At 43.1% G+C, this 20,411-nt stretch overlaps 1 protein-coding gene across 1 annotated transcript in view; it reads left to right on the forward strand.

Moving 5' to 3' along the window:
* HECW1 (HECT, C2 and WW domain containing E3 ubiquitin protein ligase 1) overlaps window positions 1-16,924 on the forward strand; it is a 1,026,664-nt gene extending 1,009,740 nt beyond the window's left edge. The window contains exons 29-30 of the mRNA XM_069216002.1: window positions 393-591; window positions 15,763-16,924. Coding sequence (XP_069072103.1) covers window positions 393-591; window positions 15,763-15,874 — 311 coding nt within the window. The 3' untranslated portion in view covers window positions 15,875-16,924. The remainder of the gene's footprint in view (window positions 1-392; window positions 592-15,762) is intronic.
* The last annotated feature ends 3,487 nt before the right edge of the window (window positions 16,925-20,411 follow it).

Below are 20,411 nucleotides of genomic sequence, written 5' to 3' on the forward strand. Positions count from 1 at the left end.
AAAAGTATTACCTCTTAGACAATGTTTTTGAAAACTGGCCTGCAAATACAATCTTTGGCCACATGTTTTTCCTAACTTGTCCTCGGGTGATAACCCCCAGTCACCTTCAACCTTTCTGTGGGAGGTAGGTGGGTGGGTGAGGGGGCTCACGCATGAAAGTTTTGCTCGCTGCTGTTCCAGTCTGAAGCTTCCAAGGAGATACAAAGCATACTTGGGGGTCAGCGGCTCTTAGATGTGATATTTAAGTCCCTGGAGCATGTCTGCTCGATACACTCCCTCGAAACTGTTAATTCAATATTGTACTAGGTTTCTGTTTAATTTCAGGTAAATCAAATGAGCCAGTTACAAAACGATGGACCCCTTCCCAATCACATATTGCTCCTTTCTTGTAGGGTACCATGACGGACACATAGTTGTACGGTGGTTCTGGGCAGCAGTCGAGAGGTTCAACAACGAACAAAGACTGCGGTTACTACAGTTCGTCACCGGAACATCCAGCGTGCCATACGAAGGGTTTTCCGCTCTTCGAGGAAGCAATGGGCTTCGACGGTTTTGCATAGAGAAATGGGGAAAAATCACATCACTTCCAAGGTATATTTTTCTCTTACAACATTGACTGATAAACTGCCAAAGTTTTGGGTGCTCTTTCCATGAATTGATCATATCAAAACTGAGCATATTGGGTTTGGTGCATCTTGTTTATTGATTGAAACAATTTATGGCCTTTCCTTTTCCTGGGCAGAAATGGTGATTGAGGTCTCTAAGCCTTGAAAGTAAATTGAATCTGTCATTTGCGTTTTAAACTATATATTTGATGTTAAAAGAAACGTGGACTAGTTTCAGAGGCCAAAAAGATTTTTCATTTGATTGCATAGCATAAATGTGTTCATGTGGCTATAACGCTTCATACATACTTTTAAGAACTATGGAAAGTGAAACATGTGTAGATGAAGTCTTATGTCAAGCATAAATTCTGTTTGATCCTCGGGAAAGCCGAAATTGGAAGCTTGGGGTAATTTTGAGGGACTTTCCTGCGGAATTTCCTTTACAATACTGTCTCAATGGTGGACGAAATTTATTCGGTGGCTTCTACTCCATATTCAGAGTTTCCATTAGAAATTAGAGTATTTTTCATTACCAATCAGGCCCTTAGCTGCTACACATGTTCTCCTCCTTGGTCTACTCCCTATTGATTACAACAGAAATATCCCTAAATGGACAGATCTTTCTCAATACTTCATGGACAGTACATGTGAATATTGACTTCGCAAATACATCATGTACAGGGCATCCGAATATTGACCCCACATTGCACATAACTATTGACTCCCAACTGCTTCATACACAGTGCATATGAACGTGGACTCCAGTGGAATAACGAAACTTGAGGTGGTCCCCTTGCAAGGTATATGGAAGGGCCCCACTCTCGACTTACTCAGAAGCTCTTAAGTCCAGCTACTGTGTTGAGGCGTTCCCCTGGAGCTCGGCTAACCCTCCCCCCCGCAACACAGGGGCTGTGGGGGCCTCTTACACAGTGGATGTGAATAATGACACCTGAAAGAGGACCTTCAAGGAGCTACTCAAACAAGCCTTAGTATGGGCAACTGAGATGCATGTTTGACGTTCCCATACTTGAAATGTACTAACCCTTCTAGCAATTGCAATAAGTTGGTAGCGGAGGCCATAAAGTCCATTGTAGAGGGCGTGTGGCTGGTGGGTGTAAGAGGTTTGGTGATAAAAAAACATGCGTCTAGCATCAAGTTTATGCAATGGACGATGTCTGTAATCGTGGTGTCCTCAGAATATGCATGAATGAGCAGATGCTAACATCAAGACTGATACATGCAGAGGGAACTTCTTGCGGACCTATCGCCAGAACGCCCCCCCTTGCATACATTATGCCTGGCACAGGCATAATGTGGGGTTAGGGATCGCAAAGTGGTGCAATGCATGCATTGCACCACTTTGTAAATATGGGATAGTGAAAATTGCTTCCTTGAGCCACATTAGTATAAAACAAATTACACTAGTGTCGTGCAGGAGGCGCTAGGGTCTTGTAAATATGGCCGTAAATACTTTGCATTCTTGTAGGACAAATTATCTTTCAGGAAAGGGACCAGCTACATAAACTGACCACTGCTCACAAGACATTTGCACTTGTGCGTTAAAACTAAAAAAAGCATATATACAAGACTGTCACCACTGCTTATGTCCTTAGTGATGAATGCGCTTGCATAGGCGGTGACAGGAGGACTTCCCTCCACATCTGCCACTTTGTGACAGCAGGCCACGGAGAAGGAAAGCATTGCTGCCAGTGTGTGTCCCAGTCCTTTCAAGGGCAGACCTGTGGATGGAAGAGGTTGGTTCCCCACTTGCTGAACCAGACTTCTGACTTGGGTTTTGATTTCTATGGCCTTACAGTGTCTTCCATCGTCATTTACTCTCACGTACAGTACCCCAGCAATGTTGTATCCACTGTCCTGATCTTTTCTGCATTCCATCACACCTCCTAACCCACTTGCCTGGGAACACAATTCTTTCTTTGCGTGTGAGGCAGTTTAGGCAAGGCCATCTTTGGCAGGGAGTATGCATCCTTACTATGCTGCTCCATCCTCCGGTGTTGGTGGTGTTCCTTAGTGTCGAGAGCAATATTATGGAGAACAGATCTACATGTGCTGAGGATGCTATCTACAATCATGCTGCTTTTAAATCTCAGATAGACATCTGTGTGCTTTGATTGCTGTCTTCATCCATTCTATTTTATCCTGGCACTGCTCTTCAATCTCAGAGAATGTTGCTACAGTCAAGCACTGTGTGCTCTTCTGCACATGAACTAGAATCCTCCTGGGGCTGTAATACAAATAGTCCCCCAAGGGTACAATGGCTGTGTGAACGAGCTTTGTGCGTCGCCCAAGGCACTAAGGTATTACAGACAGAGCTGCAGATGTTTGTGCAGTCCCTTCTATAACAAGGGTAGTGGTAGTGCAAATGCGAATGCTTTTTTCAGAGGGTGTTCCCTCATGTGCTTAGGGGCATGGCCAGGGGCGGCTCTTCCATGAATGCGGAGGAGGGTCACAACCACCTCCCCTCCGCCAGCAGCGGAAGCTGCAAAACCTTTTTAAGGAAAAAATGATAAGCAGCATTTATTATTGTTTCCTTATAAAGGGGCAGGGCCATGGGGGTGATGAGTGGGATGGGGAGTGCTGAGAACTCCCTCTCAGAGCGCATGTGTTTTTGGCTGGTCGTCTCGGGCCGGCCAAACACACATGCACACAGGGCTCTCTCCAGCCCAGCAACACGGCCAAGCCAGACGCTACTTTGAGCAGCGTCAGGATTGGGTGCAGGGCAAGATGGGAGCCTGTGCCAGCCAGAAGAGGAGCAGGACGCTGCGCGGCATGCACATCTTTAGGGTAAGTTTATTTTCTTTTTTTCTTTTAATTTTATTGATATTCCACCCCCCCTTTCACCTCCCCCTGTGTGTGCCACCCCTACTCCTCTAACACCGCAAGCCGTGACTGGGCATGGCCCCATGTAAATGAGAAAATCACTTTGCCTCCACTCCCATGCCCGTACGAGGTGCATCAACAGTGCCCCACAAAAATGTAGTTTACTGTTAGGAAGCCCTCTACGAGGAGCGTGAGGGGGCATCCTTGGGCCCCCAAAACATCCTCCTGCAGGCAGGTGCAGTCACTCACTACACCTGACTGCTAGGGGATCTCTCTCCCCTCTTTGAAGTGCAGGAACCATGCCGTCTGCACTGTGAGACACAGTGCGGCTAGTAAACAGCCGCTCCATATTTCACTTAGGGTGACCACCCGTCCGTAAATTTCACGGACTGTCCGTAATTTCGCCCTGCTCTCCGTTGTCCGTGATGAAAGCTTTAACGGACGGCATTTGTCCGTAATTTTAGCCTTTCACCTAAAGGGCAACGAAGGCAGGGCGAAATTACAGGCAGAGGAGTTTCCCCAGCTGAGCTGGAAGGCAGGGGGTCTCCTGTGCTCTGAGGGAGGGAGGGGCAGATAGATAAGAAAAGGCCTTCTTTCCAGGGGGTCTCCTTCCCTAAATACATGCAAATGTGGGCAACTGGTAAATCTGCAAATACAAAGGGGCTTGAAAACCTGCATTGAATTTACTAAAAGGAGCCACTTGAAGTTTTCTGGTGGCAAAGATATTTCTTTCAGAGAGGTATTGTAATGGTTTTCCAAGGTGAGCTGTGGAGTGTGTGGTGTTAATGGAGTGTTATAACATTTTTTTAGCACTAGGTAGAAACTGTATATTATTCAAATCTGTATTTGAGAAGCACCTTTTTTTTAATTTAACCGAAATGTATTTGCGCATTTTGTAGCAGCCTTTATTATGGTGTAATTGTATTTTTTACAGTTCTTTCAGGTACCTCAGTACCTCATAGTACTAACAAACATTGGCAAAGCCAGTAGGTCTCATCTACGAAAGAGTTATTGGCTTTGCAAATGTGTTTTAGCCATTAGCCATGTTATACACCAGAGTAGCTGCTGTTCAGCATGGCTTAAAGCTAGTGGCATAGTGGTGTGGTGTTGAGTAGAGTAGCATAGGAGCAGTGGCGTAGAGCCCAGTGGTGCAAAGTACAGTGCAGTGGGGTACAGTGCAGTTGTTTAGAGTGCGTTAGGGTAGAGTGCAGTGGTTTAGAGTGCAGTGGCATGGAGTGGCATGGGACAGAGTAGAGTGGCATAGAGTGCAGTGGAGTAGAGTGGCATACAATAGAGTGGCAGAGAGAGCAGTAGTGTAGAGTGGTGCAGTGGCATAGATTGCAGAGTAGACTCACGTTGCAGGGAGTGCAGTGGTGTAGTGTAGAGTGGTGCAGAGTAGGGCAAAGTGCTGTAGAGTGGAGTGATGCAGAGTAGAGTGGCATAGAGTGCAGTGGCATAGAATGCAGTAGTACATAGTACATTGGTGTATAGTACGGTGGTGGAGAGTGCAACACTGCAGAGTAGAGTGTCAGTGCAGTGATGTTTTGTGGAGTAGAGTGGCACAGAGCAGTGGCGTAGAGTACAGTGGTACAGAGTAGAGGGCAGTGGCGTGCAGTTGTTTAGAGTGCATTGGCGCAGAGTGCAGTGGCATAGAGTGGCATGGGGTAGAGTTACATAGAGTGCAGTGGAGTAGAGTGGCATACAATAGAGTAGCAGAGAGTGCAGTAATGCAGAGTGGTGCAGTGTCATAGAGTGCAGAGTAGACTCATGTGGCATAGAGTGTAGTGGTGTAGAGTGGTGCAGAGTGGAGTATTGTAGAGAGGTGAAGAGTAGAGTATAGTGCCTAGAGTGCAGTGGCATAGAGTAGAGTGGTGTAGAGTGCAGAGTTGCAGAGTAGAGTGTCAGTGCAGTGGTGTAGAGTGGTACAGAGAACAGTGGCATAGAGTACAGTGGTGCAGAGTAAAGGGCAGTGCAGTTGTTTAGAGTACACTGGTGTAGAGTGCAGTTGCATAGAGTGGCATTGGGCAGAGTAGAGTGGCAAAGAATGCAGTGGAATAGAGTATATTGGTGCAAAATGCAGTAGTACAGAGCAGAGTGGTGTAGAGTATAGTGGCGGCCAGAGCAGTGTTGCAGAGTGTTAGCTTGCAGTGGTGTAGAGTGCATTGAACTAGAGTGCAGTGGTCAGAGTGGTATAGAGTACAGTGGCGTAGAATAGATTGTTTCAGAGTATAGTGCAGTTGCATAGAGTGGAGAGGTGCAGGGTAGAGTGCAGTGGCATAGAATGCAGTGGCATAAAGTAGATTATTTCACACTAGAGTGAGGTGGCTTAGAGTGGAGAAGTGCAGGTTAGAGTGGAGTTGCATAAAGTGGCATAGAGTGTGATAGCATAGAGTAAAGTAGTGTAGAGTGCCGGGGCATAGAGTGCAGAGGTGCAGAGTAGATTAGAAGGATGTACAGTGTATTGATGTAGAGTGCAGGGGCATAGAGTTGAGTGTTACAGAGTAAAGTGCATTAGAATAGAGTGTATTAGCTTAGAGTGCAGTGGCATAATGTGGAGTGGTTCCGAATGGAGAAGAGTGCAGTGGCATGGAGTGGCGTAAAGTGGAGGGATACAGAGTAGGGTTCAGTGGTGTAGAGTGGTGCAGAGCAGAGTGGAGTGGAGCATGCATGGTGTAGTAACACACTGCCATTACAGACAACACATTTTTGATTGAAATGACCATTACATTTGCACAGATATACAGTTTTTCAAATCAAACTATATTGTGCAGAGACAATGATGTGTGGAAATTGCATCAGCTAATGCAATGATTTGTTTTAATCATGTAAAGGTATTTGTTTCCAGCACAGTTGTTTCATAAATCCTCTCACTTTGAAGTCAGAGAAAGGAAAGTAAACACTAAGTTCCCACCTAAGACAGATCCTGACATTTGACTTTGTTCTTTGAATGCACAGCAAATATGATAACATAAGAACAAGATTTACAGGCCTGTTTACAGAAAGGGAGCACTCAGCAGGATACTGTAAATAAGGTTTTGGCAAGGGAAGGGAGGAATTCAAGCTGCATAGCCTAAAACAAATAAAGCCAGCAAATTGAAAGCAACAAATTGTGAGTTACAAACCACAAGGCCAATGGCAAGCAACGGGCAGAATGCATTCACAAGGGAGCACTATGAATTTACTTAAAGTGACAGCTGTGGGATACTTTGTGGGGAAAGTCCAGTATTTTAGTCCATATCTTGCAGAGGTTTGGTACATCAATCACCCAGGCAGTATGACAAGAAGACCTGGAGTGGTTTCCATGTTGCAGGATAGGTCTGTACACCCATTCCATCAGTTTGCCACCATTTCCTATGGTACAGAGCTTCTGGCACACCTCTTGTAGGGTTAGTGCTAGGTAGCAGACATGAAATAGGGCATTTAATGATTATTTAAGGTGGCTGTAAGTAAGGAGTTGACCGGGGTGAAGATGGTAGACTGCCACAAGGGTTTGGAAATTTAGTAGCTCACTGTTCAGAAACAAAGTCCCCAATTTTAAGACACCTGCAACATGCCACTGATGGAGTTGCTCTGAGCACAGCCATCCTGTGCGAGAGGGAAGGCTTAGCAAAGGTAGTGCAGGAGCATAGGGTTTCTTCGTGTCAGTGAGTTTACAGGTTCTGGCAAGGCAAGAGAAAGCCATGCATGATAACCCCGGATGGTGATCCATAGAATGGTCAGTAGGAAACGATGAGCAGTGCATTAAGCCTTCCTTAAAAGTCTTTACTGGTAAACCCCATCTCATGCAGGGAGGTGGGCAGAAAGCCAGTGAGCCACCCATTGGACATCTGCAGCTGAATAAAAGCATTCTAAGTCCAGAAGATCTAATCCACCCGCAGTCACAGTTAGCTTTAGAGTGGAAAGAGCTCCCGATGGCGCAGCAGTGACCAAATCAGATGTGTGGCCTGTCTGAAGAAAGAATGAAGGATGAGCAGGGGAAGGTTTGCAAAATAATACTATCATTGTGGTAGCACATCATCTTCGCTAGTGCCACATGGCCTCTACAGAAAGCAGAAGAGAAGACCAAAAAGCAAACTGGGCTTGGAGGGACCGTTCGCTCTGCCGAGATTTTCATACTGGAAATCAGTGTAAGAATGGTAGATATTAATCATTAGGTGTCGAAAGGTAACTGGTTCCCAGTTCAATCTGAGATCTAATTGTGTATGAAGGTGAAAACAGTGCCATATGTTAAAGAAACACTAATTACATTTTAAAATTTGTAAATTTTGTTTGTGCAATTTACATCCCAAATATTTTGAAGATTCTATGTGTACTTGACACTTAGGGATAACCCAGATCTCTAGTTTGGCTTTTCCTCAATTTCAAAACCATATAAAGACATGGACTAAGTGGGCAATTGCCTTGCACAACCTTGCAAGGGGTCTGGCCCCTGCTCACCCTTCACAAGCACTAACAGCGAACCATTGCACCAGAAGAGTTTGCCAAGGTGGATGGGTGTTGATTGTTCAACCACTTGACAGTGCCCCTTCTGTTTTGCTCCTGTGTGCAGACAACTCCCCAGGTACCCAATACCTTCAAATAGTCTTGGTGGACCCATCTTGTCTGATTTTAGGAATTGTCCCACCTTGTTCTTCTCTTCTTTATTTATCCAGTTGTTAGCAACAATCCTTTGAATTACTTGCCGTGGATCTCCCATTTGATCTCGATTTCATCCTACTCTTTTATTATCTTTGATTGGTAGTCCGGGCTCCCATTTCTGAGATAAACGTAGAGTCCCAAACATACACTCTAGTGCAGTGAGACTACAGACTATTTATGGGTACATCACATCCTGTCATTAGGTGTGAGACTGTCACCCACACCATCTGCCCTGCCTCTTTAAAAAAAATTAGGTTGAAAGTCCATGGGCGGTTGGGGTAAGCCAGATGTTTTTGTTCAATTTGTTTAAACTAGCATAAGGTTAATTACCTTAATGTTTCCCAAACTGTTTGCCAGGGGTTTTGAAATGTTCAGAAACATAATCAAAATGTTGCTGTTACTTTCTCTTCAGGAAAGATCGGGTAGATTTGGGTAGGGGTGATGGCCTTGCCGTGAAGGGCATTAATTTACTACTGAACAAGGACGTAATGTGACACCTGAATGTAGCACACCAGGAGGCAATCACAAAAGGTCCACAGTGAATTAATAGTGCTATGTTAAAAAAGAGTAAATAAATGCACTGACAACATAGTGACGCATGGCCTCTCTTGCGTGTGTCTATAAAACTGACGTTTGTTCTTGAATTTTTGTCCTGAATTTTGACCCTTTGTCCTGAATTTTTGTCCTGAATTTTGACCCTTTGTCCTGAATTTTTTACAGTCCTGTCCAGAATTTGCCTCAGTGCCAGGTGGTCACCCTAATTTCACTAGATGCGCTTTCCCAGAACAGGAGCGGGTTGGCAGCTGCCCTGAGGACAGCACATTAATTGCAATAGGACTCAGTGTCCCTGTTTGCGCTCGGCATCCTTGTTCAAAGGTGCACCGCAGCACAAATATGGACATTGTACCCTATCTTTAATACAAGCTCTGATGTTCTACCTAGTTTTTATGTAACTTTTTAATAGAAATATGTGGCTAATTGTCAACTAGGAAATGTAAACATGGATGTCCCGGGCCTTTGGAACCTATGTGTTCATGTGTCATGAATCCAGTGAGTGCTTAAGAGGGACGATTATGTAAATAACGATGTTAAATCTGGGAACGCTCTTGATTCTCATTTTAGATTTTCAGAATTTACATTTACCATGTATGTTGTGATTACACACATTTAGAAAGAGGAGTGAGTTCAGTGGCATTTTTTCCATGTCGCTCAGTCATTCTGTACTCTTTGAGACATTCTAATAACAGCCAGCCACCAAGAGGCTTTTCTCGGTATCTGTGTGAAGTGTATCTCTTTTTTGAGAATACCGAGCAATAGCCTCAGGCTGAAGAATTAAGGAGCTGGCTGGCCGCATGCCTCCTTCTGCTCTGTTAATCTGGCATTGTTAGCTAATGTGTTCCATGACCTAAATACAGCTAGCACACTGCAGTGGCCTTACGGCACCAGACAAATTCAAAACTTACTTGTCCTCATCCTAAAATCTCTTGACTGAGATGCAGTTTAAACCCACAAAAGGGGCAGTAGGGATTAAACATATTTTACTCCATGCTTGACAGACTGCCGCCATGTTTTAAACGTATAAAATTGAGGAGGAGGGATTGCGCCACACAGTTGGCAAAGAGAAGTGTGCTTTCTAGCAAGTAAACCTTTTACACAAGTATAGTGCCTGGGATGTGCATCAGTGAATGAGAGATGTGTGAAGCGTGTGATAGCGCTTAGTAGGCAGCGTGTCGGCAGAGTGGTTGTGTTCCAGACATGAAGCCGGTTAGCTATATGTTTGAAGAGGCAGTAGTAAAACCATTAAATAGCACATTAGTGAGAAAGCAAAGATTGAGTCTCCTTACAAAACAGGTTATTTGTGTAACTAAGGAATATTCAGCAGCCTCAGATCAGAGTGACAGTACATGGTGGCTCTACATGCAGAAACCTTGTTCTAGGTATCAAAACGTTTAACAGCATGCTTCAGGTTATGCGAAGAATACATACATCCAAGCACAACCTTTTTCATCCCAAGGTACTCTAAGTTATTAGTGCAGCATCATAGTTTTTAAAAGAAGGCCTGTCAAATTTATTTTTTTCGACAATAGCCAAGATCTTTTCCTCCTTTGGTCCTCCTCTTCTTTTTTCTTTGACTACTTCAGACTTTTAGAATCTACCTCAGTAATCCTGTGTCTTGACCTTTGAAAATTTTGCCTTAAATCACACTTATCCTCTATTAAATTGTATTAAATGTGGTTCTCCATTAAAAGCATTGCCTATCATTTGGTTAACTAGGTCATCAGCACATAATTCATGAAGTTGTGCAACTTTGCGCCTGCATCAGCATCTGTGCTCAGTACATGGAAGAAGGCTATAGTGTTAACAATTTCATTTAAGACTAATATCCCTCTTTCCACTCCCAGCTAAAATAGGCATGTGTTGATATTGCACTTCATACATGCTTCTAAAAACTCCTTATTTTAAGAGCATATGGAAAGTAAGACATGTTTAGACTAAGTCATATCTCAAGCATAAATAATACCCTGTCATTAGCATTGGAGCCGAAATCCACTCTCTCTTGATAATGTTAAAGCTGACTTCCATCCTTGTCATGGAGCATAAGTCAAACTTATTGCAGCTTCCTGGATTCGAAAAGGAAATCCACCTTCAATCTTCTTGACCTATCTTTGGCATTTGATATAGTCTCTCATCTCCTTCTATTCACTACACGGAGAGTGACTGAAGTCAGTAGAACGTCTCTGAGCTGGTGTATGTCTATGCTGTGCCTCAGGGATCTTCCCCAAGCCCCGTCCAGCTTAACATCCACAAGACCCACTGGCTTCCTTTTCTCAGTCTCTAAGGTTCTAGTTTTTTTGTTAAATTATTGACACCCAGCAGATTCTAAAACTTGTCAACTGCCATGCAGAAGCAATTTCACAACTGTATGCTTACCATTTTGTGTTGGATGTTCCATGTGCATTTGAAGATGAATAGGGATAAAACTGAAGCATTGGCCTTTAGCAATTCAGTCTAACCCTGGACTAATTCATGGTGGCCCACAAAATGGGTGACCCACATGTTCCTGTTGACCTTGTAAGGAATGTAAGAGTTGTTTTAGTACCTGATTAATTATTTTCTGCTCTCTGTGTAAAATATTTCCTCTTCTTCCTACATCCAACATAAAGACAGTCATCATGTCACATCTCTTCCCCTAATGTTTACACCAATGCAAATTATTCTGGCAACCTCTAGATGGACACATTTTGTTTCATTTTACTAATCTCAAAACACTTCCTGTATCTTTGTGGAAATTTATGAACAGTCTTTGCGTCTGTCAGAAGGTAATTAAGAGAATGGCCCTTTCTTTATTAATAATAAGCTTCAGAGTTATGATCATTACAGGATTTTAGATCATCCTTAACCCATTTATTATTCCTTTCTTGTGTCAATCAATGTTGCATTGGCAAAATAACCTTCTCTTACCTATTTGCCAATGTGAACTCTCTTCCACTCTCCATTCTCAGCATTGACAACCATGTGACTTTTCATAAACCTTTTAAACAACGAATTGAAATCACATAAAACAATGCTATTTATTTGTCTTCTCTTAAACTCTGTTTTGGTGCTGTGTGATTGATTTCTAGGTGATTGACTGCATTGCATTTCAAGGTAAATGAACGTATGTGAAACAAAGTACAATCATTACATCATTTGTGTTCCAATATGTGTCCTTAATAGTTGTTGAAAGTCCTGAGTATAGGAGGTGTAGGGGCTACAATGCTCAGGTGTAGTTTTTAAAAATCAAGACGAGACTATCGAGGTCATACAATATTGTGACCCGGATATCGAAGACCAAAATATCGACAGGTAGCTATATAAGTGTCTTCTATATCTAACTCCACGTACCTTAACTACACACACACACACACACACACATTCATATCTTCAATGTATGTAGATGGGGTATACCTCCCTCTGTGCACTTACCATCTCCATATTTTGAACCTCAATATTCTGGTCATGTTATCGTGTGACCTTGATATTTTCTCCTCGATGTTCTGTAGTATAATCCTATGTCGATACTGCTACTTCTTCAATTTACATCTGGTAAAATAGACCATCAAGTTCACCTTAATCCTTAACACTATCGTACATCGATCTCTGCTGCTGTCTAGTTATGGAGTGTAGGTCTTTGATTAGTCAGTAGCAGTTTCAACTAACGGTGTGGATTGTCACATTCCAGAACAGCTATATCTGGACTGCATCAGTGTTATCCTCTAAATCTATAATGTTGTAGTGAGATCTGGTGCACTTGAAGAAATGCTACCTCCCGCCATCAAGTATGCAGACACCTCAGTGAGTCTACCCTAATTGGTAATTGGTTAAGGACACCTAGGTTCTGAGTTGGCATTTGATTAATATTGAGTACTAAATTGCTAGACATGCCTTAAGCCTCAGCCTTTTTGAGAACAAAATATTACCCAGATATTAGCCAGCAGCACAGATTGGGACTGCGGAGCAGGACGACTGAGTGTTGGTAAAGTCAAAGTCACTGGGTTTTGACCTAAACTCTGGTGTTCCCTTATATAACTAGTTTTACAAAGTCAAAGATGTATATATACATTACCTCAGTTTGGAAATTATCTTGCATTTCCACATTGATGAAAAGTCATTTATTGTGTTTGACTTCCACAGGAACTTATCCTAAATGCTGGATTCGAAAGTATCCACTTTAGTTTAGTTATTCACTGGTTTTACATCAGAGCAGTGGAAATATGGGGTTAGATAAATGTTTTAGTGAGCTGTGATCCAACACCCTCTCAGGACACCAAGGATCCAAGGGAGGTGGTGAAATATCCACTCACTTGCTGCCACCCCCCCAACTTCTCCCACCCCTCTTGGGTCTCCACAGTTTAGAAGGAAGTGGTGGAATGCCAGTGGTGGCATCTATTTGTAGCTTTTCTTTTTAATCATATAAGAACAAAAGATCCGAAACAGAAACTTAATCCCGTTCTTGAGACTAGTGATTTACACCACGTACTACAAGTACTGGGTTTAAGCAGATTGGAATATAAGCTCAGTGGCACCTGAGTGTCCTTCTTATCCCTAAGCAGAGCCTTTCTTCACTAGATGCAATGCTTATCTTAAGCATGAGAAATGTTACCACATTTCCTGTGTACAAAGGGATCCCCATTGGTGACTTTTAGAGGCAGGATAAAGTTCAAAATGACTTGCATCATCTTTTAAACTCTTCACTTACAACAACCTGAATACCTTCTATAATCAAGAAAGATCTTGGATGCCAGTGAAAGGCCAAGAAGCTGACCTAATTTGGGAATGAAAACATACAAGAATCAAAGCTCATGAAGAGGCAAGAACCTCCTTTCCTGGAGTACCCTTTTCCCTTTGGAGCTCCCTTCTAGTTGACCTGACATGTTCTAAGAACCCAATCCAGTTCCACAAAAAGCTGAAAAACGATGTATACACACTATCTTTATTCGACCATAAATCACCCCCACCCCACTTATCCCATGGTCTGTTCACATCTGGTCTACCTTCTCCTCCCTACAATCTTCCACTCTTATCGTACGATACTCTGAATGACACTCTCTCCTGTCTTCTCTGTCCATGTCTTGATCCTACCCTACATTTCTCCTGGTGCTGCGCCCTCGACAAGCCCCTTACTCAGTGGCGGCTCGCGGCATGCGTAAGGGGCAGGGTAGCGCACTGAGAAGGAGGGAATAAACATTAAGATATATTTTTTTTTTAAATAAAAAAACACTTACCTGCAAAGCGCCGCACTGCTCCTCTGTCTTCCCTACTGCAGCGAGGCACAGGCTCCCAGCCTGCCCTGTGGCCAATCCTGACACTGCTCAGAGCAGCATTGGGATTGGCTGGGAGCACCCAGCCAGGGCGCTCCCAGGCAGACTGGGAGCCTGTGCATGTTCTCTCCAGCCTGGCAACTCCTCCATCTCCTCAGCATGCAGGTACAGGCTCCCAGCCTGCCCTGCGGCCAATCCTGTCGCTGCTCAGAGCAGCATTAGGATTGGCTGGGAGCGGCCAGCCAGGGCGCTCCCAGGCAGACTGGGAGCCTCTCTCCAGCCCTGCAACACAGTGCCGGGCTGGAGAGAGCACAGTGCACATGTTTGTTTGGCCGGCCCGAGAAGGTGCGTCCAAACACACATGCACACTAAGGGCAGTGCGCAGTGCTCTCCCCTCGTCCCCGTCAGACCCAATGCCCCACCCCTTTAACAATGAAAGGATAATAAACACAGTGCCTGGCTCGAGAGAGCACACTGCACATGTGTGTTTGTCGGCCCGAGATGACCAGCCAACATGCATGTGCAATGCCTGCACTCCCCCTCACTGCTCGTCACCCCCGTGGCCCCACCCCTTTACAAGAAAACGATAATAAACACAGTTTATTATTATTTTCTTGCAAAGATTTTGCAGCTCCTGCTGCTGGCGGAGGGGCGACGCTCCTCCGCCCTAATGGAGAAGCCACCCCTATCCCTACTTCTAATTAATTTAAGGCTTCTTCCCCCTCTTTACTTTCAGGTTTTCAGCTATTGCTTTCTCTACAGTTCCCCACCCCATCATCCTAGGGCGCAGATAGAAGTTCTGCATTTTATTTAGTGTCACTGAATGGTTGAATTTCAAGTGCATTTATGGCTGATTTTTTACAATTGTTTCAAGCAAGGATACCAGGCATGCCCACCTGTTATTGTAGCATACCACACACTAACATCAGGATAGCCGAGTAATACTTTGAAAGAATGCTAAAATGAAATGAACAAAAAAATATTCATATTTTTATACTTAGAGAGAGTCAGTATTTTACAGGTAGCCCTGCTTTGAGGCTTGCATCAGGTCCTCAATAAAAACAACCTTCAAATTCACAACCAGACTTACATTAAGGAGTGCTGTGATTAGATATAAAAATTAAAAAGCTTTGGAATTGGCTAGCTTTGGTCAACCTCGTATCGGAACACAGTGTCCTGAAACAATGTTAAGAAGTATGGGGCGCATCAGAGCGGAGACAGTGGCTATAACGACAACTGGCAAACTTGAACGTTTTAAATGCATATATCTAGCCATAACGGACTTTAATGTACATATATAGACATCTATTTACCTTATAAAATATATTTTAATTTCTGAACTCTGAGCTTGACATAGCAGCTGATTTCCACTGGATAATCCGCCCCCTTCTGTTTCATTGACCCCTGTATTCACAACTGCACAATAAGAATGTTAGGAAACTGTGATACCACAGAGGCCACCAAAGCCACGTTAGTTGGCTTCATTTTGAGATTTTGCCCCAGCTGTTATTCACATCTGCATGGCTGTTCGAAGGGTTGAAAACCGCCCATAACAGCAAGGTAGGGGTTAACTGAAAACAGGTCAGTAAAATAGCATTTTTATGGTCAATTTGCTTTCCTGCCTTGCTTCTTTGTTTTATTCATCTGATTATTCAAGTTTTCGGTGGTATTGCAAAACGTAGGGTATATTTAGTCAAACAAATTAAAACGTATTGATAACTGTACATTGCATATTTCGTTTTTCAACGTATGGTGACTATACGTTACATTTAGTTTTACTTTTTCAGTTGCTATTTATGTAAGGCACGAGGTTTTAAATAATATGTTCATTCTAAGATATAATTCGATTCACAACGTGCATACTTTTGTTGTTGTAGGGCACATACGTGCTTCAACCGCCTGGATCTTCCGCCCTACCCTTCGTACTCCATGCTTTATGAGAAGCTGTTGACGGCAGTGGAAGAGACCAGCACCTTCGGACTAGAATAATATAATCCTGACACTTCTAGGTTTATCGGCTGATGACATTGCCTTTCTTTTTCCATGGATTTGTTGTTGTTTCATATATATTTTCTTTTTTTACGGAGTCAATATTGACGAAAACAGCGATGCACAAAGAACATGGGTTCTTCCGTGATCAAAACCTCATGCTTTCATTCATCTGTTACAAAGAATAACTTGACTGTATGCAATATAAAACCACAGACTCAAAACTTGAATATCGTGGTACGACCTCTCTCTGTAAAGCCGAATGCCGGGGTAGCGGCACGTGGTCAAATGTCCTTCTTTACTTTCTCCTACGCGGACAGCTGTCAATATTCTAAGCTGTCTTGCATTCTCCAGCTACTTTCCACCGCTGTCCATCTATTGACACCTCAACCTACGCCGGCGCGAGGAGAGGATTCGCTTATTTCTTTCACCCACTTTCCTTGTTAATTTTGTCTCTCCGTTGACACCTGTGCAAGAAATAACTTTTTTTTTTACAATGGGCCCGCGGTCAGCACATGTGTCAGTCACGTCAGTCGGAATCTCCGAGGATAGCAAACAGTAATTTGGAACAAAGCCTGTAATGCAATGCGAAGGATTCTAGTGATTGCTTCAAATCTACCGACACACTGCGGAGATATCGGGACATCAGTGTTGCAATGTTTACCACATCGGAAGCACAACCTTGTGCACGCCCAAGCAGGACTTCTCACTATGTAGCAGGAAAGACATTCCCTCCTTGCCCCATGGCCATCACCCAATACCCACCGCCACCCTTCTGTTGTATGGCCAGCGGGACACAATCAAGAATGTTGTATTGTTAATATGTACTTTGTTTACTGGTGGCTGGTTATCTGATGTGTACAGCACGTCCCTTGCAATTACGAAGGAACTGACAATCCCTTACCCTTTTTCAAAGCCATTTACAGTATTTCTTGTTCGGCAGGGCTATTTTATTGCTCTCTTTCTTTTGGTGGAATGCAAACCCCGCGAACCTCGACGATGATGGCAGACTTTGTGCACATACTTTAAATAAAGTGTGAAGCTGCAGAGAAAGAGGTGCTCGACTTGGAAATCAGTAGTACATTTTAGGGATACATGCCAGGTTTCTAGATGACACATTAGATACACCTCAACCGTTGGAGATCTCTCTCACCTTTTCTGTCAAAATAGCTTATTCTTGGGCGTTGATTGGTGCAAAGCACAGTGCATATCCAAAGAAAGGCAGAAACATGCCTTCAGCGGAAAATTATGAGGCAGCACGGCCATTTGGATTTCCAATGTTTTATTTAACTGGCAAATCAAATGATTGAGTTACAGCTCTCTTTTAGAACATGTTAGCATCCAGTTGTGGCTCGCAGGGGCTACAGGGGGTGGGGCGGCACGCGGGGGAATGTTAATAACATTAAAAAATACATTTTTAAAAAGTTACCTCCGCTCCGCTGCTCCTCTATCTCCTGAGCATGCAGGCACAGGCTCCCAGCCTGCCCTGCGGCCAATCCTGACACTACCCAAAGCAGCATTAGGATTGGCTGGGAGCAGCCAGCCAGGGCGCACCCAGGCAGACTGGAAGCCTGTGCCTGCTCTCTCCAGCCTGGCAACACAGTGCCGGGCTGGAGAGAGCACAGTGCGCATGTGTGTTGGGCCGGCCCGAGAAGGGCGGCCAAACACACATGCGCACTGAGGGCACTCCCCTCGTCCCCATCAAACTTGGTTTATTATCCTTTCATTATTAAAGCACTTGCAGCGGTTGCTGCTGGCGAGGGGGCGACGCTCCTCCGCCATAGCAGAGTGACCGCCTCTGTTAGTATCCTTAATTCCCAAGCAGCACTGCCCTTTAGGAATCTTGGGACATTGCAAACAGGCTGGTGCTTCTACAAGGCCAGTAATCCTGGGCTGGAGTTTTGGAATTATGAATCTCTTTAGTTTTACAGGCCTTTCATATTCACTGGCACGTTAGAATGAACTTGATTTTTTCTGAGCTGGTACGTCTCTCCTTAAATCAAACATACTTAAAAGTAGAGCTTCTCTGCATGGGAGAAAACAAATCATTTTGTGAAAGTAAACAGACTATCTTTGAGAGAATATACATAATTAGGTCTGGCTTAGACACAGCGTTGACCCATTTGCCAATTGCATGTAATAAGAAATAGTTTGAAACAAAAAATTAAATATATATAGAAATACATAAAAGGGCATTGGGTCATCCCTTTCCATCCATTGGTCTGTTCTTTTTGTTTCTGCGTACCGCAGCCTACAGCATGAGGTAGTGGCTCAGCAACTTGAACCATTAGCTCTTGTGTAGTGTGATAGCATTTTTTCCTGATCACAAGTCTACATCTGCTTAAAAAGTGCCCTTAAGTGGAGATCTGGTTGATCAAAGCTTTGATTTGCCATTGTGTTTCCATTCTTTATCCTTTTGTTAGTCATTCTTCTGTACTTGTCTTCAGCTTACAGTAACTCAAAGTTAATAACACCTCTTCTTTTCTTCAATAATAATTATATTTTCCTGTCTGAGGTGTGTATTAAAGTTAAAAAAAAGGTTTTTATACCTGTTCTACGTACACATGCTTTAGTGGGACCACTTGTGCTGTTCTTTTAAAATTATATGCTTACTGGTTATTTTTCTAATTTTAAAATGCTTTACAAGCATTTGATGGTCACCTTTACGTGGTGGTGACATGATTTCTTTTTCTTTTTGTGGCGCATACTTGCAATAGAAATAACAATATACCAATTATAGCAGCTCGCCAAGCCCACATCTACTGGCTTTACCAATGCTTTTTTTTTATCAGGCAGTGATGCCTGTACATTTTCATTTTGGCTATGCGACAATTTTTTTTTCTCGATTTGGTTCCCATTTACCTAAGGTTAGATAGCTATAAGCCAGTTTAAGACCGACTTAAATGCACCCCAGTTTGGCTCACATTAACTTAGCTTCTTTTAAAGTGGTCTCAAACCCCCACTTGCACCCAGTCACTGCACTTAAAAACAACCAGGTAACTAATAATCCTTGGTATACCTGTTGGTAGTCTCAGATAAAGTACTATTGAATTCACTGCCATGTATTCGATGTTGAACTAAATCACTTCTCAATCTTCAACACCCATCGTTATTAATATTGATCAATGGCTCCTATGCCAGCATTATTTTATGTCAGACTCTACGTCTCCTGTGTTGGGCAGTATTTTTCAATTAAGATCAAATTGTGTAGAATCACCCAGACTAAATTTCTCTCATACATCTGAAAAAACGATGTTTTCCAAAGTCCTAAGGACCTTAAGGAAGATTTATCCAGGATCTTAGAGGCCTTCATGTAGGAAGTAAACCTCCAAGTAGCTGATGCCTAGCTGGCACTAACACTCCCCCTCCTCATCAGGCTCTAATTTTCATCTTGCATTGGAGAGGACCCGCTTTTTACTATCTAGCACTTTTGATGTCATATTCACCTTTCCTTTATCCAAAATGTGTCTGCTCACAGAAACAATCAATGCCTGATTCAGAAAATATTTCTCTGAGAAGGTGTCTTCATCCAGATTTAGGCATGAATTACTATGAATTACCAAGAGTACCTCAGACACATTAATTGAGAAATGCTTCAAAAATAGAATGCATAGGTAAGTTTATCTTGATCCTGGGAGTTCATGAATAAGGGCCTGATTAAGATATTGATGGATGAGTTTCTACATCACAACAGTGATAGATATCCAGTTCTGTGAAATCTATATCCCATTATATCCTATAGGGATTAGATTTAGGCGGATGGGATATTCGTCACCGTTGTGATGGAGTAACTCGTCCACCAATATCTAAACCAGGCCCTAAGTCACAAAGAAAATGCTTTGCGAATCAGGGCTGCAACTTTAATAATAATCCATCCCTAAAACTGGAGCAAGACTCAGTATTCAAAGACAAATCTTTGTGAATCAGACCTTAAGTCTTTCCTTGGGGACAGGGGCAAACAGCCTCCCACCTCATCTGAAGCTTATTCTTTTAAGTTTGGAAAGAAAATCATTTTTCTGGAAAAAATAGAGGAGAGAAGGTATTTGGTGACAATGACGTCAGAGTGAAATCTGCAGTACTTTCCTTTAGCTACAATGGATGCATGCACAGCTTTAAGATGGAAGTCAGGGAAAAATTATTTTGATTTTTTTTCAAATTAGACACATTTGATTTTGAAACTTAAATTGGCTTTACTTACATATAAGTACAAACTTGGAATTTATTAGAAGTATTGCAGACATTAGTTAGATAATAGATAAGGAGCTCACAAATGCACACATATCATCTCTTTGCCAAAATCCCCCAAGTGGCATGCTTTTCCACACAAGCCCATAGGGACACGAGATAGAGAACACCATAGGAAGAGGGTGTGAATGGTGAAGACAGAGAATCAGGAAACAGGATGTACATTGGCGATAGAACGAGAATCTGGAGATGGTCTGGCTGCAGCAAAAGACTGTGACTATGGCGAAGGTGTGATAGGCACCCAATTGGGTAGAAGTGTGAAGACAATGTATGAATGGAGGAGGTAGAGGAT

This window comes from Pleurodeles waltl, chromosome 2_1 (assembly GCF_031143425.1).
Source record: "Pleurodeles waltl isolate 20211129_DDA chromosome 2_1, aPleWal1.hap1.20221129, whole genome shotgun sequence".
NCBI lineage: Eukaryota > Metazoa > Chordata > Amphibia > Caudata > Salamandridae > Pleurodeles > Pleurodeles waltl.